The sequence below is a fragment of the Hyla sarda genome, chromosome 4, assembly GCF_029499605.1.
Source record: "Hyla sarda isolate aHylSar1 chromosome 4, aHylSar1.hap1, whole genome shotgun sequence".
Classification (NCBI taxonomy): domain Eukaryota; kingdom Metazoa; phylum Chordata; class Amphibia; order Anura; family Hylidae; genus Hyla; species Hyla sarda.
In genome coordinates this window covers 14,670,130-14,686,833 of record NC_079192.1, presented here as the reverse complement: position 1 = coordinate 14,686,833, position 16,704 = coordinate 14,670,130, and the positions used below count along the sequence as shown (strand labels likewise).

The window sequence follows — 16,704 nt, the reverse complement described above, 5'->3', positions numbered from 1 at the left end:
TCAGACCGCTGCCAGAAAACATTTTGTCTTTTTTATTTTTTTTATTATTTATTTTTTTACTATTACAAAAATCCCAACAACGGTAACAAAGAGGAAGAGCGGGATTGTCCAGCGTCCAAATCGATGAGAGTCCGCTGTGGAGGAGGACAGCAGAGCGCTATGTCCAGACCCCTCTACACGGAGATGGATGAACTCTGCGGTGGGGGGGGGGGGGAGGTTAGGGGTCAAGTCCGTCGCTATAGCGTGAGCTTTGTGTTCCGGAAACTTGAGTTATCTCTGCAGGGAAACATAAGAATACAATAAAAGGGGACAAATCAAGAAGATTTTACAAGTTAGGGCAGTGTTTTTCAATCAGGGGTGACTCCAGCTGTTGCAAAACTACAAATCCCAGCATGCCCAGACAGCCAACGGCTGTCTGGGCATGCTGGGAGTTGTAGTTTTAACCCCTTAAGGACCAAGCCCATTTTCACCTTAAGGACCAGGCCAATTTTATTTTTGCGTTTTCGTTTTTTCCTCCTCTCCTTCTAAAATCCATAACTCCTTTATATTTCCCTCTACAGACCCATATAAGGGCTTGTTTTTTGCGGGACCAATTGTACTTTGTAATGAAACCTCTCATTTTACCATAAAATGTACGGCGAACCCGTAATTGATTTTTTTTAGGGAGGAAATTTAAATGAAAACCAAAATTTTGCACATTTTGGAGGGTTTTGTTTTCACACTTTACAATTTACGGTAGAAAGGACGTGTTCTTTATTCTGTGGGTCAATACGATTAAAATGATACCCATGGCTAGATACTTTTATATTTTTGTACCGCTTAAAAAAAAAAAATTTTTTTGTACAAAATCAGTAATCTAAAAAAACGCCCTATTTTGACCACCTATAACTTTCATTTTTCCCGTATATAGGGCGGTATGAGGGCTCATTTTTTGCACCGTCATCTGTACTTTTTATCGATACCACATTTGCATATATAAAACTTTTCGATATTTTTTTAATATTTTTTGGGACAAAAATTTGACAAAAAGCTACATTTTAAATTTTTTTTTACATTTACGCCGTTCACCGTACGGGATCATTAACATTATATTTTGATAGTTCGGACATTTACGCATGCGGTGATACCAAATATGTTTATAAAAAAAATAAAAAAAAATTACGCTTTTTGGGGGTAAAATGGGAAAAACTGACAATTTTCATTTTTATTTGGGGGGGGGGGGATTTTTCACTTTTTTTTTTTTTACATTTTTAAACTTTTTTTATTTTATTTTTTACACTTTTTATGTCCCCATAGGGGACTATCTATAGCAATCATTCGTTGTGTATACTGATCAGTGCTATGTATAGGACATAGCACTGATCAGTATTATCGGTGATCTTCTGCTCGATCTCAGACCAGAGCAGAAGACCCCGGTAGACGGCCGGAGACAGGTGAGAGGATCTCTGTCCGCCATTACACATGATCGGATCCCCGCGGCAGCGCTGCGGGCGATCCGATCATCTATTTTAACATGCGCATTGCTGCAGATGCAGTGATCTGTACTGATCAAGGCATCTGAGGGGTTAATGGCGATCGCGGATGTCGGCCCTTACCGGCGGGTCCCTGCCGTGTATGACGCGAGCACCGCTCCGATGCTCGCGATCATACACAGGACGTAAATGTACGTCCTGGTGCGCTAAGTACCGCCAAACCAGGACGTACATTTACGGATGTGGTCGTTAAGGGGTTAAAACAGCGTAGGCACCCTGATTGGGAAACCCAGATTTAGACAACCAATTATTGCTGTCACTGACTGGATGGTCTTTTACTTTTTCATTCCTGACCAGCTAACAAGGCTGAGGGGCCGTTACAGTGTATCGGTACATGACCAGTATAGATTTGTGTGAATGAAAAATACCCATCATGGGAAAATAAAGAGCAGATTTCTTTCAAAAACAGCGCCACTCTAGTCCTGAATTTGTGTTTGGTATTGCAGCTCAACTCCCTTGGCGTGAATAGACACAACCCAAGGACGGGGATGGGGCGGTTTTAAAATTTTTTTTTTTTTTTTTTAAAGGAGTACTCCTGTGGAAAACTTTTTTTTTAAATCAACTGGTGTCAGAAAGTTAAACAGATTTGTAAATCACGTCTATTAAAAAATCTTAATCCTTCCAGTAGTTTTTTAGGGGCTGTACACTAGCGATCGACCGATATCGATTTTTTAGGGCCGATACCGATAATCTGTGGAGGTTAGGGCCAATAGCCGATAAATTATACAGATATTCCGGTATAAGTTATCGGCTATTTATCTCCCCCCCCGCTTCTCTTCCCCTGCCTGTCCGCGGGGTCCGCCTGAGTCCTATCACCGCCACCGTGACCGCTGCCCCGCGCCCCCCACCGTACCGCCCTGGCCCCATTGCCTCCCCCATCGCAGGTTTTATAATTACCTGTTCCCGGGGTCCACTCTACATCTGGCTCCGGTGGCGTCCTCCTGAGCTGTCACTGTGCGCACTGACGGTGAAGTCGCGTTGAGGACGTCACTCGTCATTGCGCAGCGCACAGCGTAGCAGCGTACACAGGACGCAGCAGGAGCCAGAAGTAGAGTGGACCCCGGGAACAGGTAATTATAAAACCGGGGATGGGGGGGAGGCAATGGGGCCAGTGCGGTGGGGGGTGCGACGCGGTGCGGTGGGCAGACGCGGAGCGGGTGGTGCATTATCGGATTATTGGCAAGGTAATTGCAGATACCGATAACGCCCAAAATCGTAAATATCGTCCGATAATATCGCCCAAACCGATAATTGGTCGATCCCCACTGTATACTAAGAAGAGAAATCCAAAAAAGAAATGCATTTCCTCTGATGTCCTGACCACAGTGCTCTCTGCTGACATCTCTGTCCATTTTAGGAACTGTCCAGTGCAGGAGAAAATCCCCATAGCAAACATATGCTGCTCTGGACAGTTCCTAAAATGGACAGAGGTGTCAGCAGAGAGCACTGTGGTCATGACATCAGAGGAAATGCATTTCTTTTTTGGATTTCTCTTTAGTATACAGCCCCTAAAAAGTACTGGAAGGATTAAGATTTTTTTAATAGAAGTGATTTACAAATCTATTTAACTTTCTGGCACCAGTTGATTTAAAAAAAAATAAAAAATAAAATTTCATAAAAAAAGTTTTCCACGGGAGTACTCCTTTAAAAATTAAAGGACAAGTATCATGGGTAAAAAACATCGGATAGGGGATACTCTTTAGATCGCGTTGGGTCCAAGTGCTATGGGAGAGCCGTCCTGCATTCTTCAGCTCTTCCATAGAGCTATATAGAGGGGGCATGGCAGCTCCTGCTTTGGGCGGGGGTCGCGACACGCCGCAGTGTAGGAGAGCCGGGGCTCCAAACAAGAGAATGCGGGGGGCCCCCCTCCCCCGCAATCTAAAACTTATCCCCTATCCTTCAGATAGTGGATAAGTTTCCCTCCCCCCCCCCATGATACTTGTCCTTTAACCCCTTAAGGACCGGGGGTTTTTCCGTTTTTGCATTTTCGTTTTTTGCTCCTTGCCTTTAAAAAATCATAACTCTTTCAATTTTGCACCTAAAAATCCATATTATGGCTTATTTTTTGCGCCACCTATTCTAATTTGTAATGACGTCAGTCATTTTGCCCAAAAATCTACGGTGAAACGGAAAAAAAAATCATTGTGCGACAAAATTGAAAAAAAAAATGCAGTTTTGTAACTTTTGGGGGCTTCCGTTTCTACGTAGTACATATTTCGGTAAAAATGACACCTTATCTTTATTCTGTAGGTCCATACGGTTAAAATGATCCCCTACTTATATAGGTTTGATTTTGTCGGACTTCTGGAAAAAATCATAACTACATGCAGGAAAATTAATACGTTTAAAATTGTCATCTTCTGACCCCTATAACTTTTTTATTTTTCCGTGTATGGGGCGGTATGAGGGCTCATTTTTTGCGCCGTGATCTGAAGTTTTTAACGGTACAGTTTTTGCATTGATAGGCCTTATTGATCGCTTTTTATTCATTTTTAAATGACATAAAAAGTGACCAAAAATGCACTATTTTGGACTTTGGAATTTTTTTGCGCGCACGACATTGACCGTGCGGTTTAATTAATGATATATTTTTATAATTCGGACATTTCCGAACGCGGTGATACCATATATGTTTATTTTTCTTTTTATTTACACTGTTTTTTTTTTTTATTGGAAAAGGGGGGTGATTCAAACTTTTAATAGGGGAGGGGTTAAATGATCTTTATTCACTTTTTTTTTGCAGTGTTATAGGTCCCATAGGGACCTATAACACTGCACACACTGATCTCTTATACTGATCATTGTTATCCCATAGGGACCTATAACACTGCACACACTGATCTCTTATACTGATCATTGTTATCCCATAGGGACCTATAACACTGCACACACTGATCATTGTTATCCCATAGGGACCTATAACACTGCACACACTGATCTCTTATACTGATCATTGTTATCCCATAGGGACCTATAACACTGCACACACTGATCATTGTTATCCCATAGGGACCTATAACACTGCACACACTGATCTCTTATACTGATCATTGTTATCCCATAGGGACCTATAACACTGCACACACTGATCTCTTATACTGATCATTGTTATCCCATAGGGACCTATAACACTGCACACACTGATCATTGTTATCCCATAGGGACCTATAACACTGCACACACTGATCTCTTATACTGATCATTGTTATCCCATAGGGACCTATAACACTGCACACACTGATCATTGTTATCCCATAGGGACCTATAACACTGCACACACTGATCTTCTATGCTGATCACTGGTTTCTCATAAGAAACCAGTGATCAACGAATCTGCCGCATGACTGCTCATGTCTGGATCTCAGGCACTGAGCAGTCATTCGGCGATCGGACAGCGAGGAGGCAGGAAGGGGCCCTCCCGCTGTCCTGTCAGCTGTTCGGGATGCCGCGATTAGCCGCGGCTATCCCGAACAGCCCGACTGAGCTAGCCGGCCACTTTCGGTTTCACTTTTAGCCGCGCGGCTCAGCTCTGAGCGCGCGGCTAAAGGGTTAATAGCGCGCGGTGCCGCGATCGGCACTGCGCGCTATTAGAGGCGGGTCCCGGCTTCACTATGACGCCGGGCCCGCCGTGATATGACGCGGGGTTACTGTGTAACCCCGCGTTATATCAGGAGAGCAGGTCCAAGGGCGTACCTGTACGCCCTTGGTCCTTAAGGGGTTAAACAAGACTATATCCAATGACAGGAAGCAGAGATCTTGAAAACGACAAAGAATACTACTACTACCCCGGAACATAAGGAAGCACTTACTTGAGGCTGTCGTTGTGAGTCTTATACTCCATGATGGTGTTAGGAGGGAGGTTGAGGACTCTTCGGAGCGTGTCCCGGATACGGATGGTGCTGATCTGGTCGTTGGCAGTCTTGTTCCAGATGGAGAGGATGTCTTCCTGTAGGGGGCAGCGCACAGACACAGTATAGAGCGTAAAGGGGGTGAGGCCCTAGGTCAGTGTTTCCCAACCAGTGCGCCTACAGCTGTAGTAAAACTACAACTCCCAGCAGCTGCAACTGCTGGGAGTTGGAGTTTTGCAACAGCTGGAGGCACCTTTGTTGGTAAACACTGGATCTAGAGTACCTACCTGAAAGCGTATGGACACGACCACCCCGCAGATCTCTTCTCCCACCATGAACTGCTCCCCCAGCATGGCCAGTATGATGTTCTCCCAGAACCTGGACGCCAGCCCCTTCCGTAGGCGGATGATCCATTTCCCACCATTTTTGTTGGCGTCATCCTGTAGGTGGTAACACAAGTTCTCTCAGTTTGGGGTGAGGTGGAAAGTAGTGACAGTAAAGCTCCTAATTGCTGCGTATCTCAGTCTCACCTCCCACATCGGTTTGATCCCTTCTTTGAAGAGATGGAAGTCGCTGTATCCCGAGAGGTCTCCGGGCCGCACTAAGTGGCTGTACACGCGCCAGAACTGCTCCACCTATAACGCAGAACACGTGAGGCGGAGGCACCACCACCAGATAACAAGGAGGGGGAGGGGTAGTTATCCACACAGGGAAGAATACTCACCGACGCCACTGTACCAAACTGTCTGATGTTCTGCTCATAGTTCTGAGTGCTGGCGGGCCGGGAGGGTGTTCTCCGAGAATACCAGAAGGTGTAGCGATACTGCAGCGGGTGCTCCCCAGGGGGCACTACGATCTCCTGTGGACACAAGGACAAAAGTTTAATGCTGAAAAGTAGATTTTAATGTTTATCGTAAAAATGTCTTTCTCGGAGGATCCATGGGGGGGGGGGGGGCGACACAGAGACCGTGGGTTATTGCTGGGCGGTATACCGATCCATACCAAATACCGAAATTTTTATCCTGCACGATATGAATTTTTCGCATACCACAATATCGGTTAGGCCCCTCCCCCCTTCGAATGAATGAATTATCAGCCGCAGCGCGCTGTCCCCACATCGGGGAACTAATCATATGTGACCCGCGGACGCTGTTCTGCTTCTCTTCCTCTCCCCCCCCCCCCCCAAATGAATTATCAGCCCAGCGCTGCGCTGTCCCCCACATCGGGGAACTAATCATATGTGACCCGCGAGCGCTGGTTGTCTCCCCCAAACAATTATCAGCCGCTTCGCTGTTCTGTACTATCCTGTGCCCAGGCTGCAAAAAACAAACAAAATTAACTCACCTTCCTAGGTTCCCCCGTTGCTCCGGTAAAGGCCTCACACTAGGGATGGGACCGTCACAGAGCTGTCAGCCTATCGCCAACTGTAGCGTTGTCCCGCCTCGGCCAGTGATAGGCTGAGCGCACTGTCATGTAAGGAACCGGCCGGCTCCTTACATGACCGTGCGCTCAGCCTATCAGCGCCCGAGGTGGGATAACGATGCAGTCGGCAATAGGCTGACGGCTCTGTGACAGTCCCATCCCCAGGAAGCAGCAAGAGGATCGCAGCAGAAGGGACCATGAGGCCGATACCGTAGCAATGGGGGGGACGTAGGAAGGTGAGTTGAAGTTTATTTTTGCAGCCTGGGCACAGGAATATGTAGCGCAGTACAGCGCAGCGGCTGATAATTATTTGGGGGGGGGGGAGAAGAGAAGCAGCGCTCGCGGGTCACATGATCTGGGGTGGGGGGTGGAAAATACAGTTAAATACCGTGGAACCGCCATAACTTACAAAAATACATTTTTGGTCATACCATCCAGCACTACTGTGGGTATATGCTGCTGACACTAGGCAACAAAAAGAAAGTTGGTCCCTCCCAGCACGATGTACCTTGCCCACAGATTCTGAGCTATCAGTTTAGTCCCAGAGCAGAAGGAGAAGACCGACAGAAAAAAAAAAAACACACACTAACTGTCCGAGGAAACCACAGACAAAAAAAAATAACCGAACCCACCCTCAGACAGGCAATCAAACCAAGGACACCAGAACAAATGGGTGGGTGCTGTGTCCCCCAATGGATCCTCAGAGAAAGAGATTTTACGGCGAGCATAAAAATCTACTTCTCTCGTTCGGCTCCAATGGGGGACACAGAGACCGTGGGACGTACCAAAGAAGTCCCCGGGGTGGGAGAGAACCCAAGAAACTCAGGTGGAAGGCTGGGCCACAGCCGCCTGTAACACCTTGCGACCCAAACCAGCATCAGAGGATGCAAAAGTGCGCACTTGGTAAAATTTTGTGAAAGTGTGCAAGGATGACCATGTAGCCGCCTTACAGACTTGCAAGGCCGAAGCCCTGTTGCAGAAAGCCCAGGAGGCCCTGACGGAACGAGTGGAATGAGCTGAGACCCGGAAAGGCCGATTCTTCCCTTTGCAGCGGTAAGCTTCCGAGATCGCAAAACGGATCCACCGCGAAATGGTCGCCTTCAAAAGCAGGAAATCCCTTACGATGACCCTGCGTAAGTAGAAAGAAAGAGTCAATCTGGCGAAAGGATGAAGTGACCGAAAGTTAAATCCGAATGGCCCATACCGCATCAAGACCATGAAGCCACGAGAATGGCGTGGACGCCCTCCGCTTTGAGTTTCCTCAGGACCCTGGGAAGGAGAGGAGGAAAATTAGATAGGGGAGGACAAAGTGTGACCAGGGAATCACTAAGGAGTCTACAGCTAGGGCCTGAGGATCTCGGGACTTCGGGACAAACTTTCTGGTTGCGGCGAGACGCGAAGAGGTCCACGTCCAGGGTGCCCCAGAGGTTGCAGATCCCGCAAACACCTGTGGATGAAGAGACCACTCGCCAGGGTGGGCAGAGAAGCGACTGAGAAAGTCCGCCTCCCAATTTTCCAACCTTGGGATGTGAATCACCGAGATGGAGGGAACTCTTGAGTTCCGCCACCCGGCAGGATCCTGGAGACCTTGGCCATCTCTGCAGAGTTGTCTGACTGGACACGAACAGGACGGTCCTGAAGAAGGCGCTCCAAATGGAGGAGGCAAAGGATGTGAAGGTACGCTTCTCGGATATCTCCTTGATCCATGGATGGCACCACAGAACGAAGAAAATTAAGCAGAAGTAGGTGGTGGTTGAGGAGCTTCAGATCCAGGATCGGGCAGACGGAACCTCCTTTCTTGGGGACGACGAACAGGTTTGAATAGAAAAGAACTGGGACAAAAACTCCCTGCGAGAAGGGTCTGAAGCGCCACCCGAAAAGCCGCCAAGGAAGGAGAGCGAAGAGGGAGAGATTGAAGAAAAAAATAGGCTCCTTGGAAGGGAAGTAAACTCGATCTGATAGCCGTCAGAAACTACATTACAACGATGAAAGGAAACTTGTGGAGCTGGGTCCGAATTTCCGGGGTGAAAGGTGTCCCTGATGGCTGACACCAAGTTGTCCACCATGTCGGCTCGGTCCCCTGGATCAGAGGCAGAACCTGACGCCTCCTCTTCCAGCTCTCCAGGAGAATGGGAGCGGGGGGAGGCAGCCTTAGATGAAGGCGAGACGGACCTGGCACACAGACCTGGAGACCTAGGATGGTGACCAAAAGAGTGACACCCCCTAGAGCAGGGGCGCTTTTGTGGGGCAAGGGAGGAGGAGAGAGACCCGTGAGGAGAGCGCCTGTCCCTCAGTTCTGGATTCCGGAGAAGAGTCAGAGGAGAACACCCTAGGGCGCTTGTGAGATCGCCCAAAATGAAGATCAGGGGAAGAGGAGTGAGCCTGCCTGGAGGTCTGACGTAAGGAAGACCTCTCCAATGCAGTCACCATGGAACAGGAAACCAGTGCCAGGTCAGAAATCGACAGAGAGGGAGGAAACCCATTCCGAGGGGGGGGGGGGGGGGGGGGTACTGCAGAGCCTGCAGGCTCTGGCAGGACAACCTGGGAGGAAGAACCAGGAGGGCCGGGGTGGGCAGTAATGCAGGACAGGACAGAAAGAGAGAGAGAAAGAGAGAGATAGAGAGAGAAAAGGAGAGAGCGAGGGAGGTATACATTATATATTTTATTCAGGTTTTTGAACCTCTGTAGTCCCCCTGTTTTCGACCCACTCCTCTACTCATTATAGGGACAGTTCCTGCTCTGCCATCCTGAAGGGGGACTACAGAAGTTCAAAAACCTGAATACAAGATAAACCCCAGGAAAAAGAGGGGGGCAGGTAAGGAAAAGGGGGAAGAAATACTCACCCTGTCCCGGGAAAGAGAGAAATAAAAGGGAGGGGGAAAAACTCCATACATGTCCCTAAACTAAAAAATAAGAAAATAAAAGACCAGATCTGGAGAACTCCAGACCTGTGTCTGCCTCCTACGGACATTACACTAAAACTGGTAGCTCAGAGTCTGTAGGTGGAGTAGATCCTGCCGGGAGGGGTAGGCTTTCTTTTTGCTGCCTAGTGTCAGTAGCATATACCCACGGTCTCTATGTCCCCCAATGGAGCCGAACGAGAATTTTTTCTTATTGTAATTTTTTCTTGGTAGATTATTAAGGGGGCGGCCATCTTGCCTGATGGCATTTACAGATTCACTTTACAGCAGGACCGGTCGACATAGACGACAATAGACTTGAGCTGTCCCGTTCACGTGACTGGAAACTGTTTTTAGGCATGCTTGTTACTACTTTTAAAGAGATCATTCTACATGGGAGTGGGAGGCTGAGCGGTCAGCAACATTTATTGTCTTTATCTACTGGTGTTAATGTTGACTGTAATGCTGTACAGATCACTTTCCAGCACTATAATGCTGTACAGATGGCCTAAGAGGTTTCTGGCAAACTGTAAGGGAAGAGGGGGATGCAGCTGCAGCTTTTCAGGCTGTAAGGGAGGATGGGGATGCAGCTGCATATTATCTAGAAAAGAGGAGGAGCTGCAGCATTGTTGTTAAAAAAATAAGAGGGTGCAGCTGCAGCTTCTCAGTCTGTGCTGTGGGAGAATAGGGAGTGCAGCTGCAGCATCTCTTGTTGTGAAAGAAGAGGGGATGCAGCATCTCTGGTTGTGCAGGAAGGAGGGGGATGCAGCTGCAGCATCTCTGCAGGGATGTGGAAATCCTATCGCAGGCTCAACCAAATGAACACAGATCAGTGGAGTTCAATAGAAGTGCATTGATCTGTATGAGGAATCTAAATGATTCCTCCTAAAAAAGTGTATTTAAAAAAAATTAAAGTTTTAAAACACCCTTCCATATTAAAAGTTCATATCACCTCTCTTTTCCATGTAAAAATATGTAAACATAATAAACATATTTGGTATTGGCGTGGGGGTAATTGACTGAACTACTAAAAAATAACATTTTATATCCCGTATGGTAAATGGCGTTCACCTTTAAAAAAAAAAATCACAGAATTGCGTTTTTTATGTTTATAACCTCATATTCCAGTAAAAATGAAGTAAAAAAAAAGTGTTCAAAAAGTCCGATCAATACCAAAATGGTACCGATACAAACAGCATATTATGGCCCAAAATATGAGACCTCATACAGCCCGGTATACAGAAAATTTAAAATATCATAGGTTAGAGATTTTTGTTTTATTTTATTTAAGGGTAAAAAAAAATAAAAAAATTATTAAAACATGATGGAAACTTAACAAATGTGGTATTTGTGTAATCGGGCCGACCTAAAGTATCAAAATAATATGTAAGTTTGACCACAAGGTGAATGGCGAAAAAAAGAAAACTCCTAAATATGCAATTTTTTCAATTTCACCTCACAAATAATTTTGTTTTTGTTTCAGAGCATAAGTTATGGAAAAATGAAAGGTGTCATTACAAAGTATACACCGCCCCACAAAAAACGAGCCTCAAACGGGTCTGTAGATGGAAAAATAAGAGTTATGGCTCTTATAGAAAGTACAGGAACTAATAAAGACTTTATTTACAGATTATTTTATCTATCAGGACAAGTGGATTTTCTTGAAGGACAAATAGATTGTGTTCCTCTTTAGTCTCTTGGACAAGTAGTTTTTTTTATTTTTATTTTCACACCCGCAGGGGGACGCAGCTGCAGCATCTCTGGCTGTGCAGGAGGAGGGGGTGCAGCTGCAGCATCTCTAGCTGTGCAGGAGGAGGGGGAATGCAGCATCTCTGGCTGTGCAGGAGGAGGGGGAATGCAGCATCTCTGGCTGTGCAGGAGGAGGGTGAATGCAGCATCTCTGGCTGTGCAGGAGGAGGGGGTGCAGCTGCAGCATCTCTGGCTGTGCAGGAGGAGGGGGATGCAGCATCTCTGGCTGTGCAGGAGGAGGGGGAATGCAGCATCTCTGGCTGTGCAGGAGGAGGGGGAATGCAGCATCTCTGGCTGTGCAGGAGGAGGGGGAATGCAGCATCTCTGGCTGTGCAGGAGGAGGGGGAATGCAGCATCTCTGGCTGTGCAGGAGGAGGGGGAATGCAGCATCTCTGGCTGTGCAGGAGGAGGGGGAATGCAGCATCTCTGGCTGTGCAGGAGGAGGGGAATGCAACATCTCTGGCTGTGCAGGAGGAGGGGGATGCAGCATCTCTGGCTGTGTAGGAGGAGGGGATGCAGCATCTCTAGCTGTGCAGGATGAGGGGATGCAGCATCTCTAGCTGTGCAGGAGGAGGGGGGTGCAACATCTCTAGCTGTGCAGGAGGAGGTGGGTGCAGCATCTCTAGCTGTGCAGGAGGAGGGGGAATGCAGCATCTCTAGCTGTGCAGGAGGAGGGGGAATGCAGCATCTCTAGCTGTGCAGGAGGAGGGGGAATGCAGCATCTCTAGCTGTGCAGGAGGAGGGGGAATGCAGCATCTCTAGCTGTGCAGGAGGAGGGGGAATGCAGCATCTCTGGCTGTGCAGGAGGAGGGGGATGCAGCATCTCTACCTGTGCAGGAGGAGGGGAATGCAGCATCTCTACCTGTGCAGGAGGAGGGGAATGCAGCATCTCTAGCTGTGCAGGAGGAGGGGGACGCAGCTGCAGCATCTCTGGCTGTGCAGGAGGAGGGGGTGCAGCTGCAGCATCTCTGGCTGTGCAGGAGGAGGGGAATGCAGCATCTCTAGCTGTGCAGGAGGAGGGGGAATGCAGCATCTCTGGCTGTGCAGGAGGAGGGGAAATGCAGCATCTCTGGCTGTGCAGGAGGAGGGGGTGCAGCTGCAGCATCTCTGGCTGTGCAGGAGGAGGGGGATGCAGCATCTCTGGCTGTGCAGGAGGAGGGGGAATGCAGCATCTCTGGCTGTGCAGGAGGAGGGGGAATGCAGCATCTCTGGCTGTGCAGGAGGAGGGGAATGCAACATCTCTGGCTGTGCAGGAGGAGGGGGATGCAGCATCTCTGGCTGTGTAGGAGGAGGGGATGCAGCATCTCTAGCTGTGCAGGATGAGGGGATGCAGCATCTCTAGCTGTGCAGGAGGAGGGGGGGTGCAACATCTCTAGCTGTGCAGGAGGAGGGGGAATGCAGCATCTCTAGCTGTGCAGGAGGAGGGGGAATGCAGCATCTCTAGCTGTGCAGGAGGAGGGGGAATGCAGCATCTCTAGCTGTGCAGGAGGAGGGGGAATGCAGCATCTCTGGCTGTGCAGGAGGAGGGGGAATGCAGCATCTCTGGCTGTGCAGGAGGAGGGGGATGCAGCATCTCTACCTGTGCAGGAGGAGGGGAATGCAGCATCTCTAGCTGTGCAGGAGGAGGGGGACGCAGCTGCAGCATCTCTGGCTGTGCAGGAGGAGGGGGTGCAGCTGCAGCATCTCTGGCTGTGCAGGAGGAGGGGAATGCAGCATCTCTAGCTGTGCAGGAGGAGGGGGAATGCAGCATCTCTGGCTGTGCAGGAGGAGGGGGAATGCAGCATCTCTGGCTGTGCAGGAGGAGGGGGTGCAGCTGCAGCATCTCTGGCTGTGCAGGAGGAGGGGGATGCAGCATCTCTGGCTGTGCAGGAGGAGGGGGAATGCAGCATCTCTGGCTGTGCAGGAGGAGGGGGAATGCAGCATCTCTGGCTGTGCAGGAGGAGGGGAATGCAACATCTCTGGCTGTGCAGGAGGAGGGGGATGCAGCATCTCTGGCTGTGCAGGAGGAGGGGATGCAGCATCTCTAGCTGTGCAGGATGAGGGGATGCAGCATCTCTAGCTGTGCAGGAGGAGGGGGATGCAGCATCTCTAGCTGTGCAGGAGGAGGGGGAATGCAGCATCTCTAGCTGTGCAGGAGGAGGGGGAATGCAGCATCTCTAGCTGTGCAGGAGGAGGGGGAATGCAGCATCTCTAGCTGTGTAGGAGGAGGGGGAATGCAGCATCTCTGGCTGTGCAGGAGGAGGGGGAATGCAGCATCTCTGGCTGTGCAGGAGGAGGGGGAATGCATCATCTCTAGCAGTGCAGGAGGAGGGGGATGCAGCATCTCTAGCAGTGCAGGAGGAGGGGGATGCAGCATCTCTACCTGTGCAGGAGGAGGGGAATGCAGCATCTCTACCTGTGCAGGAGGAGGGGAATGCAGCATCTCTAGCTGTGCAGGAGGAGGGGAATGCAGCATCTCTAGCTGTGCAGGAGGAGGGGGGGATGCAGCATCTCTAGCTGTGCAGGAGGAGGGGGAATGCAGCCTCTCTAGCTGTGCAGGAGGAGGGGGGATGCAGCATCTCTAGCTGTGCAGGAGGAGGGGGGATGCAGCATCTCTAGCTGTGCAGGAGGAGGGGGGATGCAGCATCTCTAGCTGTGCAGGAGGAGGGGGGATGCAGCATCTCTAGCTGTGCAGGAGGAGGGGGAATGCAGCATCTCTGGCTGTGCAGGAGGAGGGGGATGCAGCATCTCTGGCTGTGCAGGAGGAGGGGGATGCAGCATCTCTGGCTGTGCAGGAGGAGGGGGAATGCAGCATCTCTGGCTGTGCAGGAGGAGGGGGAATGCAGCATCTCTGGCTGTGCAGGAGGAGGGGGAATGCAGCATCTCTAGCTGTGCAGGAGGAGGGGGAATGCAGCATCTCTGGCTGTGCAGGAGGAGGGGGAATGCAGCATCTCTGGCTGTGCAGGAGGAGGGGGAATGCAGCATCTCTGGCTGTGCAGGAGGAGGGGGATGCAGCATCTCTGGCTGTGCAGGAGGAGGGGGAATGCAGCATCTCTGGCTGTGCAGGAGGAGGGGGAATGCAGCATCTCTGGCTGTGCAGGAGGAGGGGGAATGCAGCATCTCTGGCTGTGCAGGAGGAGGGGGGATGCAGCATCTCTAGCTGTGCAGGAGGAGGGGGATGCAGCATCTCTGGCTGTGCAGGAGGAGGGGGAATGCAGCATCTCTGGCTGTGCAGGAGGAGGGGGAATGCAGCATCTCTGGCTGTGCAGGAGGAGGGGGAATGCAGCATCTCTGGCTGTGCAGGAGGAGGGGGATGCAGCATCTCTGGCTGTGCAGGAGGAGGGGGAATGCAGCATCTCTGGCTGTGCAGGATGAGGGGATGCAGCATCTCTAGCTGTGCAGGAGGAGGGGGGATGCAGCATCTCTAGCTGTGCAGGAGGAGGGGGGATGCAGCATCTCTAGCTGTGCAGGAGGAGGGGGATGCAGCATCTCTGGCTGTGCAGGAGGAGGGGGATGCAGCATCTCTGGCTGTGCAGGAGGAGGGGGATGCAGCATCTCTGGCTGTGCAGGAGGAGGGGGGAATGCAGCATCTCTGGCTGTGCAGGGGGAGGGGGGAATGCAGCATCTCTGGCTGTGCAGGAGGAGGGGGATGCAGCTGCAGCATCTCTAGCTGTGCAGGAGGAGGGGGGAATGCAGCATCTCTAGCTGTGCAGGAGGAGGGGGATGCAGCTGCAGCATCTCTAGCTGTGCAGGAGGAGGGGGAATGCAGCATCTCTAGCTGTGCAGGAGGGGGATGCAGCTGCAGCATCTCTAGCTGTGCAGGAGGAGGGGGAATGCAGCATCTCTAGCTGTGCAGGAGGAGGGGGATGCAGCTGCAGTCTCCCTTTGTGTCTGTAGAAGATGAAGACATGTGATCAGGCGTTCTGCACAACAATATATGGAGGGGGAATTAGACATCAGATAAGAAAAAGCCCAACCACACAGAAAACAATGACACGTGATGCTTTGTGTCAGGGTGTGTTATACATGCTAGTGTAGAACCACAACTCCCAGCAGACCCGCTGCTGTCACAAGACGTTCTGCGTTTCCAAAACTGCTCAACCAAACAGATACATATGACCAATCAGGCGCCCCCGGCTTACTATAGACATCAAGGACACGTGTTCTGTCAGCCAGCTGTGATACACAATGCCACATGGCGGAAACTTCCGGCGCGCTCGATGACGTCAGCCAAAGACCGGAAGTAGCCAATATGGTCGGCACCGACCCCCCCTACCTTGGACCTGGCGGCTGAACCGGGCTCGTTCTCCGGGACGGTGACGTCATGGTTCCCTGAGATCCCCATGTGAGGTGTGGGGCTCGCCGTACCGCTGAGTATTCGGCTTACGCTCGGGCTCCCGGATGTGCGCTCTGCCTTCGCTCTGGCGAGCCGTAGAGACGCGCTGTCGTCATTACGTCTTTACGTCGCTGCGTACGGGCCCGGCGTGCTGAGAAGGGGCGTGGCGTTGCTATGGTGGTGGGCTTGTGCTTTGGCTGCACGCATGCGCATCACGCCCCCTGCTGGTATGATGCTGTATTACTTTCTTTTTCTCATTAAAGTTTTTTTTTTATTTCAAAAGTTTTAATAGGCAAACAGGAGAGGAAAACAATAATGGGAAAGGAAATAAGGAAAATACACAAAATAATAACAATAAGAAATACACAAAACAATACCACGCAATATAGTAAGACTGGTCAATATGGAGATCAATGAAATATATATCTAAACTATCCTAATTCTAACAGGCATCTCTAAATATAGAAATATATGTATATAACAAGACAATGTGATCACCATAAAGGTTAGCTGTATTTCTTTCTAATATGTATATCTAATGGTGGGCTGGAGGAGGAGGCCAGGAGACTGGATAGAGAGGAGGAGGAGGAGGATAAGAGGGCCATCACTGCTACCTCCTCTCCAGGAGAGAGTATGGATGAGGAGAGCAAAGAGTGGCTAAAGAATAAAAGAAAATCGGGTGCCAGAAAAAAGAGGAGCAAGGAGAAGGAGTCCCCTTCTTTGGAGTGGGATCATTCAGTCCCCCTCACCCTTGTCCAGGTACCAGCGGAAGGATCTACCGCCTCCCCTCTGGTAGATAGCCCTAACCGGTACCAAGTCCTCAGGGATAACATCTCTTCCTCTGATGAGGAGGCCGGGGACGAGGTGCCGGTGTCTGAAGTAAGGCCTTCTGGGAGCGTCAAGTCCTCCTCTCTGGTAACGGGGAGGGAGGCTGTCCC

The 16,704-nt window shown here is 50.0% G+C and overlaps 1 protein-coding gene across 1 annotated transcript; it reads right to left on the bottom strand.

Moving 5' to 3' along the window:
- Positions 1 to 71: 71 nt before the first annotated feature.
- On the bottom strand, positions 72 to 15,908 carry LOC130367567 (eukaryotic translation initiation factor 4E type 2-like). The gene is made up of 6 exons (XM_056570048.1): positions 15,707 to 15,908; positions 6,105 to 6,239; positions 5,911 to 6,015; positions 5,668 to 5,820; positions 5,342 to 5,478; positions 72 to 276 (listed from the first exon to the last, which is right to left on the bottom strand). Exons 1-6 carry the CDS (start codon positions 15,773 to 15,775, stop codon positions 237 to 239), a joined length of 639 nt encoding a protein of 212 aa, XP_056426023.1. The 5' UTR covers positions 15,776 to 15,908; the 3' UTR covers positions 72 to 236.
- Positions 15,909 to 16,704: the final 796 nt, after the last annotated feature.

Excerpts from the sequence above, each read along its gene's own strand:
- LOC130367567 (XM_056570048.1), bottom strand. The coding sequence starts at position 15,775 with ATGGGGATCTCAGGGAACCATGACGTCACCGTCCCGGAGAACGAGCCC. Across the intron at positions 6,240-15,706 it reads GTTCAGCCGCCAGGTCCAAG|GAGATCGTAGTGCCCCCTGG; the intron begins GTAGGGGGGGTC and ends TTGTGTCCACAG. Across the intron at positions 5,821-5,910 it reads GGATCAAACCGATGTGGGAG|GATGACGCCAACAAAAATGG; the intron begins GTGAGACTGAGA and ends TACCACCTACAG.